This window comes from Grampus griseus (assembly GCF_964374135.1).
Source record: "Grampus griseus genome assembly, chromosome: 14".
NCBI classification, from domain to species: domain Eukaryota; kingdom Metazoa; phylum Chordata; class Mammalia; order Artiodactyla; family Delphinidae; genus Grampus; species Grampus griseus.
This window is the reverse complement of record NC_139008.1, coordinates 85,454,788-85,462,822: the sequence shown is the minus strand read 5'-3', so window position 1 is coordinate 85,462,822 and position 8,035 is coordinate 85,454,788. Positions and strand designations below refer to the sequence as shown.

At 51.3% G+C, this 8,035-nt stretch overlaps 2 protein-coding genes across 3 annotated transcripts; one reads left to right on the top strand and one right to left on the bottom strand.

Annotated features, from left to right (window-relative positions):
- Positions 1-222: 222 nt before the first annotated feature.
- Positions 223-5,525, bottom strand: FAM217B (family with sequence similarity 217 member B). 2 transcript variants are annotated; one of them, XM_082670070.1, is made up of 4 exons: positions 5,416-5,525; positions 3,779-3,890; positions 3,557-3,642; positions 223-1,985 (listed from the first exon to the last, which is right to left on the bottom strand). In XM_082670070.1, exon 4 carries the CDS (start codon positions 1,964-1,966, stop codon positions 812-814), a length of 1,155 nt encoding a protein of 384 aa, XP_082526196.1. In that variant the 5' UTR covers positions 1,967-1,985; positions 3,557-3,642; positions 3,779-3,890; positions 5,416-5,525; the 3' UTR covers positions 223-811. The 2 variants fall into 2 exon arrangements, with proteins under 2 accessions (XP_082526196.1, XP_082526195.1); XM_082670069.1 differs by lacking the exon at positions 5,416-5,525 and having other exon boundaries at positions 223-1,970; positions 3,779-3,815.
- A 473-nt stretch (positions 5,526-5,998) lies between these two features.
- PPP1R3D (protein phosphatase 1 regulatory subunit 3D) lies at positions 5,999-6,932 on the top strand (the record flags this gene model as incomplete). The annotated part of the gene is made up of 1 exon (XM_082670023.1): positions 5,999-6,932. The coding sequence occupies one exon, from the start codon at positions 5,999-6,001 to the stop codon at positions 6,899-6,901; it is 903 nt and encodes a 300-aa protein (XP_082526149.1). The 3' UTR covers positions 6,902-6,932.
- Between the last annotated feature and the right edge of the window lie 1,103 nt (positions 6,933-8,035).

The window sequence follows — 8,035 nt, the reverse complement described above, 5'->3', positions numbered from 1 at the left end:
GAAAAGGCCTTTTTTTTTTTTTTTTGCGGTACGCGGGCCTCTCACTGTTGTGGCCTCTCCCGTTGCGGAGCACAGGCTCAGGACGCGCAGGCTCTGTGGCCATGGCTCACGGGCCCAGCCGCTCCGCGGCATGTGGGATCTTCCCGGACCAGGGCACGAACCCACGTCCCCTGCATCGGCAGGCGGACTCTCAACCACTGCGCCACCAGGGAAGCCCGGCCTTGTTTTTTTTTAAACCCATATCAGGGAAAGTGTTTGAAAGCACTAGATTCCACTGTCTGGAAGGAGCAGGCAGCTTAGTGATAAATGACTTTGCTCATAATAGCTGCTCCGTAACTCGAGGAAGAGCCGAAGCTTCCCCAGGAGTGAGATGCCCGGACCTTCTGCTTGAATAGTTTAGGATGAGGATGCAGAGAGCCCTATTTCAGACCTTCAGGATTCTACACCGTTTGAAGCAGGACGCACTAGTTTACCTGCGCTGTACGTGGCCTGGCTGAGGTTTCAGAAGTTTAGTCCACTCTTCCCTTGGAGAGCTGTCGTTTTATTTCTTTATATGGCACAGACCTTGGTTAATTTTTATCTGAAGGGCTCTCATTTGCCTAAGACTGTCAACGCAAAATATGGTTACTGAAAGACACCCTTCTTTGGAAACGACCCTGTTGTGGCTTGGGTGGGCGTGGCGTGGACTAAAGAACTGGTCAACCTCTTCAGTGTCAGTAATCCCAAAGTCTCTTAAAATTCACAGTATTGTAACTTTTGGAAGAGCTCTAATATTGAGGCACCTGCAGGTCCTTGCAATTCATCGTCTCAGTTATGATTTGAATTTGTGTGTGTTTTGTTTTACTCCATTTGTTTTGAGCTTTTTCTCGCTGGATACAGTGGCTCGAGCACAATTATTTGCATTTCCCTTTTGCTTAAGACTTGCATGTGCTGGCGCTCTGGAGGCCTTGTAGGTGTCCGTGGAGTCCCCGATCACCGCTGGCTGCCTGGGAAGGTGAAGGTTCACGCTACTCTTGATCTTAGGGTCGCCGCTGTCCCCACAGGACAGATCCCAGTGCTGCAGCTTGGAGCTCTTGTTGGATTTCTTTTTCTTCTCCTCTGTCTGCACGTCGAGGGTTTGCTTCTGAGAACACAGTCTGCTGCTATTCAGCACATCGAGGGGTTTGGTGGAAGCCTCACATGTGTAATAGGATGGATGGACTTCTTCGCGGTGCACGTCTTTCTTTCGTGAAGGGCCTGACTTCGGAGGCCCTTCCTGCTGAGGCCTGGACAGAGCGTTGGCAATCAGCTTGCTCCTCCCAGGGCTTTTCAGAGCCCCCGAGGTCCCAGGGGCAGTGGGAGGCCTCGCCTTGGCCCCCTTTGCTTTCTCGCACTGGACAGTCTGGATCTGCAGCCACTCGAGCTGGACAAGCCTGTCGATGTACTTCCCCAGCAGCCCTCCGGTTCTGGGCACGGCCTCTGTCCTGCGCTCAGAGTGCAAGAGCACAGCCATGTCCCGCAGGTCCCAGGAGTTACACGGGGCCGGGAGGAAGTCAGGGTAGGAGTATTCGGGCTGTTGGGTGGGACCCTGCCCTGGGTGCAGATCGAAGTGAGCCGCATCGATCTCTTCGGCCCGAAGATGAAGATCTGGAGGCGTGAGGGGAGAAGGGGGGACGGGGATTCTTTCTGAATCAGAGAGGTCACTGGCACTGTCCTCCTCAGCATCTTCCTTGATAATTTTCATCGTCTGAAAGTCCAGAAACAACTTGTTCCCTGAGGACCCCCGACACCTGTAGCCAAGGGGACTCCTTTTGGGGTTTCCTTCCGGGGAAATGCTTTCCTTCAGTTTATCCTCAGTTGGTTGGGGGACACATCCTCCGAGACTGCTTTTCGGCTGGGACGAGAGATGGGGGACTTGGGATTTACTCTGCCTTTTTCTTGAATTCTTTGGACGCTGTACTTTATTCCAAGAGGGGCCTGCATTCATATTGCTGCGAGAAATAAACCTGCAATTCTTAGTCCATCTGACAAAAACTGGCCAGCCAATGATTGAACAACGGAACCAAAAGAACCCCCTGGTGGTAGATTTCAGCTATCGCGAGGCATTAGAAAATGTGAGGCCTTTAAACTCACAGAAGAAGTTACAGGACAATTTTCCACTTCACACTCTACTTAGGAAACATCATAGAGCAGGTGCCAGAGTCCATGCATGGATTCTGTTTTACATCAAACATTAGCTTTTAAGAAAAACACTAACATTTCATAAAGTGCTTATATTATCATTTTAAACATTAGTAACATCTCTCATAGGACTCTGTCCTGTTAATGATGAGCAGTGTTTAATAACACGAACAAGTAAAACCCACAGCTTTCTTTCATATACCTATTTTCAATTAAATGTAAACAGGATGTAAAATGCAAGTTTTACAGAACTTAATCACTGATTGGTGGTAATTCTGAGCTGACAAAAATCTTAAGGAAAAGTGTAGCATGTACAACCTACACCTTAAACCAAAAGCTTATCAAAGTGTTTTCAAATAGAAAACACACTCAGAAAAACTGTTTAGAGGAATAGGAATAAAATCATACCTTTTAACACAATATGAATTTAAAAAATAGGTTTAATGCAATCCTTCAAATGGCGGGGAAGTAGACGTTGTGAATACCGTGTGCATTACCAGCATGGCAACTGATCCTGCCTCTAATTTATTCTGAGACAGGGTCTCATATCAGAGTTGAAAATATTTTCTTTTTGACTTATTTACCAAGAACGTAGCATTTTGCCAAGATGAATAATACTTCTCAGACATATCAGTCTGGTGGGCTTAAAAGAATTGGGTGGTAAGGCTTTCCTGGTGGCGCAGTGGTTGAGAGTCCGCCTGCCGATGCAGGGGACGCGGGTTCGTGCCCCGGTCCGGGAAGATCCCACATGCCGCGGAGCGGCTGGGCCCGTGAGCCATGGCCGCTGAGCCTGTGCGTCCGGAGCCTGTGCCACAGCAGTGAGAGGCCCGCGTACCGCAAAAAAAAAAAAAAAAAAAAAAAAAAGGGTGGTAAACATGCTTTGTGGAAACCTCAGAGGTTCATCTGTCTGGTTTACATTCGTCTGTGTTTCCACCACACTAAGCAATTACTTGAAAATGTGTCACTTCTTAACAAATAAATACGTTGGAGGTTAAATCATTGCCAGTAGCATAACACGTGCTCAATAAATGTTGACGAAATGGATAAAGGAATTGCCATTATTTAGAACTCATAGCCAATATTGTTAAAACTTTCATTTACCTCTAGCTGTCTGTGTGCATCCATAAACGTTAACAGTATCCTTTTTATATAAAAGGAAACTAACATAGACAGATGATTAAGGGATTTACCCAAAATTGTGGATTCTGCCAGCAGTGCAAGAATTATGACCTCTGGAATTTTTACCAACTAGTAATGTTTAAAATCATTTCTGCCAGACAAGAAATATATATTTCCTATCAACAGACATATTTTTTCCCAACCACACATATCAATCTGGAGAACTGAGATAACGTGCCTTTTGCAAGATAAAGCAATTACATGAAAAACGATTTACCTGCTTTTCTGATAAGATTTATTCACCCTATTCCCTTTCTTGAAAAAGTCACACGGCTGATCATCATCTAGGGTTTGATGGACTGTCTAAAAAACAGACACGTAGTTAATAAATACCCTGAACACACACACACACACACACACACACACACACACACACACAAGAAACAGGAAAAGAAACCCAACAAATCTAAATAAGATTTTACTTCAAAGTTTACATCACCTTTGCTGTAGCGCTCGAAATATTCTTGCTCAGTCTGTTGGGAGATGATGGCAGCAGGGGAAGTAACTTCTTTATTCCTCTTATGTTTGGAAAGGACTCCTTACCACCGGAACTAGAAGCAACAGAAGTGTCGGTAAGTACTGACTGCAAACGGTCCTGTCACCAGTATTGTTGGTTTTCACTTGTTTGTTCTTAAATATTCAAATTGTATAGAAAAACTGGTGGAAGGATATTGCCTTCTATTTACGGTTTAATCTTGTTTGTTTTTCACAGTGGATATTAGATACAAGATCACACTACTACAAATGGATTCCCTCTCTCTCTCTCCCCATACCCACACATACCCACACACAAAATCCCCTTGGAAATAACATGCTGTGGAAATCTGTGGGGCTAATTAAGGTCGGGTGTTGCTCCGAAGTTCCCATGTCCATTCATTCATTCATTCGTTCGTTCTTTCAACAAACACTTACAGGAGTGCCTAGAAAACGGCAGGATTACACACATGCCCTGCTCTTGTGGAGCTTAAACTCTGCTGTGGAGGCTCTCTTTCAAGTCTCCTGCCTTCACTATCACATCAATCCACGAAAAAGTCATATCAGTATCTTCATACACATCACACGATGTTATCTCTTTGTGACATTCTGTTGATTTGTACCACCCAAGGTTGCTTTTCGCCTCTTATTTTGAGTGGGCTACTAAAAGTGCCCCATTTGAACGTGAATACGTATTTCTTTCTTCCATAATATCCCTTGCCTCTGAAAAATGGAAGAGGTGGGATTATAGAAGATTTTTATTTCCTTCCTAAAACTTTGCTGTGTTATTTTTCAAAAGAAGCACGTGTGCCATTTTGGTCAGTGTACATACGATGGGAATAAAAAACACATGCGGGCCCTCACAGTGAATGAATTATACCATAATCAACGGCTTGATTCGTTTTGGGCGTAGAAAACGTTCTTTACCAACCCTCCTCCAATTAGCCTGGTGCACGCCCATCTTCTCGCCTTCACCTGGCAAGCTTTACACCCTAGGCTGTGCCGTTTTCTGCACCAAATTAGAGACAGATGACAGCCTGCAGGGTCCCTAAGGACGCAGAAAACAAGCTCCGGTTTCCCTGACGGTTCCGGCTCCCATCGGAACAAAGCTGAAAGTCTGAGATTCTGGCTCCAGAAACGCGTCCCAAGCGCCAGAGGCTGCTTGCTTAAAGGCAACCGCATATGTCACCCAGGGTATGAACTGTTACTCCCACATCTTCCTCTCCGGCGCGGCGCCACGAGACAGCCGCAGCCGCAGCCACGCCGCCTGCTCCCCACCCCCGGGGACGGTCCCGGGCGGCAAAGCATTGTGGGTGCCGTTGGGACAGGACGCTTCTCCTCTACGCAGCGAGGCTCCCTCGGTCTGGCCTAGGGTACATGCTGCAGTGCAAACGTCCAAAGAGCTGGCTAGCCTCGAGGCTTAAAATCAGCCTGGGGACGAGCTCCTGGAAAGGCCGGGGTTTGCACGCCTCCCCCGCCCCCATTAACCCAGAAATCCGAGGACCAGCAGCATGCACGTTCCTGGTCCTCCGTTTGTGCAGACGCGGAACTATGATCGATCGGCGGGCGGGCCAGGCAGACGCGGACAGAGATTGATCAGACCTGTTTCGCGATCGCCGAGGACACTTGACGCGGCCGCCGGCCTTCCTTCCCGGGCCCGGGCGGGAGGCCGGACTGCGGCGCGCTGCTGCAAGCGCGGCGGCGGCGCTCGGGCTGCGGGAGTCAGCGCGCGGCCGCGTCACGAGGGGCGGGGCGGAGGCTCGCCGGGAAGTTGCACCGACAAGTTGCAGCCGTGTAAGTAACGCCAGGGCCCCGGGGGTGGGAGCGGCTGCTGGGCGGACACCGCTTTCCCCCAGGCACCCGGGAGGAAGCAGAAGGCCGGCGCCACCCCGCGCTCCGCGGTGGCCCCGAAAAGCTTCCACGAGAGCAAGCACTCATCGATTGAAATCAGCATTTTTTTTTTTTTTTTGCTGCCCAAAGCGAAAAACCCGGGCGAGGACTCGAGGGGCGAAGTGGCTGTCGAGGGGAGGGCGCAGCCGGCCCACTGGATCCCCTGCAGTCAGAGGTTCCGGCGGACCCTCCCCAGGGGCAGCTGAGCACGGCCGGGGACACCGAGGGAGCGGACGCGGGGTCGGGAGGCCGCCCCTCGGTTCCACCTCCTCATCGCTCGACGGCCGGCCGGGCCATGTTCAGAGACCCAGGCTCCGCGGTCCTCCCCGCCGCCGCCGGTTTCCGGAAGCCCGCCCCGCGGAGCCTCAGCTGCCTCTCGGACCTGGACGGCGGCGCGGCCCGGGAGTCGCGGCCCTGCAGGCCCCCCGGGAGCCCGGGCAGCGCGCCGCCGCCGCCGCCGCCCGCGCCGTCCGGCTGCGACCCCTGCCTGCGGCCCATTATCCTAAGGCGGGCGCGCTCGCTGCCCAGCTTGCCTGAGCGCCGCCATAAGGGCGCAGGCGCGCAGGGCGCTGCGTGCCGGCCGGGCTGCAGCCGGCAGAACCGCGTGCGCTTCGCCGACGCTCTGGGCCTGGAGCTGGCGCAGGTCAAGGTGTTCAACGCGGGCGACGACCCGTCCGTGCCGCTGCACGTGTTGTCGCGGCTCGCCATCAACTCGGACCTGTGCTGCAGCAGCCAGGACCTGGAGTTCACCCTGCAGTGCCTGGTGCCTGACTTCCCGCCGCCCGTCGAGACCCCTGACTTCGGCGAGCGCCTGGGGCGGCAGCTCGTGTGTCTGGAGCGCGTCACCTGCTCAGACCTGGGCGTCAGCGGTACGGTGCGCGTGCGCAACCTGGCCTTCGAGAAGCAGGTGGTGGTGCGCTACACGTTCTCCGACTGGCGCAGCGTGCACGAGGCTGTGGCACGGTGGCGCGGGCCGGCGGGCACTGAGGGCGCCGAGGACGTCTTCACCTTCGGCTTCCCGGTGCCGCCCTTCCTGCTGGAGCTCGGCTCCCGCGTGCACTTCGCGCTGCGCTACTGTGTGGCCGGCGCCGAGTACTGGGACAACAACGACGGCCGCGACTACAGCCTCATGTGCCGCAACCACGCGCTGCACATGCCGCGCGGGGAGTGCGAGGAGAGCTGGATTCACTTCATCTGAGACTCCGCGCGCAGGCCGCACCCGCGCTCACTTCCTGGCTGGGCTGTCGCATCTGGGCAGTGGCCCTTTCTCACACCCCATCTCCTAACTGAGGTCGTTTGACCTCACTTCCTACTGTAAGGTGTGCTGGCATGGCCCGTCCTGTCTTCTACTTGCATCGTCTGTGTCACTTGGTCTAAAAAGTAAGCTCAGGTGCCAGAAGGCCGAGCTGTGTCCTATGCTGGGGCAGGGTGCTGGGTGGGTAGACTCATGGGTGCGTTGGCCCCTCTGAAGAAGGCCCAGGCAGGTGGTTTTGGAAAGGCCTGCATCCTCCCGCTGGGAAAGCCTGTGGCTTTTGCGTGTGTCCTGATTGGGTCTCTGTGAATATAGCTGTTATTTGTCATCATTGTGACATTGGGACTTTTTACCCTTGGTGGATGCCTTCTTCGGAACATTCTGGATTTAATAAGCTAAAAAAGAAAAAAGTCATTTTGTGTGTTTGTGCCCATTGTAAACAATGTACAGTGTGACCCCCATTGTGGTCCCTTGTGGCATTCCTGCCCTGGGACAAGAAAAACCTGTGATCACATTTGCTTGCCAATGTCTGTAGGCTTCTAACAGCCGGGAAACTATTAATAGGCAAGAAATTTATGCCTCATCTGGTCATCTTACAACCATTCCTGGGAGTTCAGGCTGCCCGGTTAGGCTGTGTGTCTCCTGCATCAGCAATTGCGAAGGAAGAAAATGCTTAAAACTTTTAACTAGCAAAAGAGCCAGCCCTTTCTGCAGTCTCCTTTCGCACGTCATGTATTATTCTTGTACATGTTTGATAATTATGTATCTGCACTTTATCAGGCCATTCTGTTTAGATTTGAACTACCTAAATATTTTAAAAAATTCTGCCTTAAGTTATTTCAGTTTTCAGGCAACTCTATGGAATTTCAGGCAACGATGCCCTTTGTGATGACCTTTTTGATGAATTAAGGTGACTCTATGTCTTCTTGAGCGTCAAAGGTTCCAGCAGTCATCTTTCAGAAATCACGTTACCAAGTGGAACTAGCAGGTATTTTCAGCAACAGCCAGACTGGAGGAAAAACAATACACAAATATTTATACTTTTTAAGTGTTTTAAACTGTATTTATATATGCCTGGTT

Bases quoted from the DNA above. Each gene is read 5' to 3' on its own strand.
- FAM217B (XM_082670070.1), bottom strand. From the start codon at position 1,966: ATGAATGCAGGCCCCTCTTGGAATAAAGTACAGCGTCCAAAGAATTCA.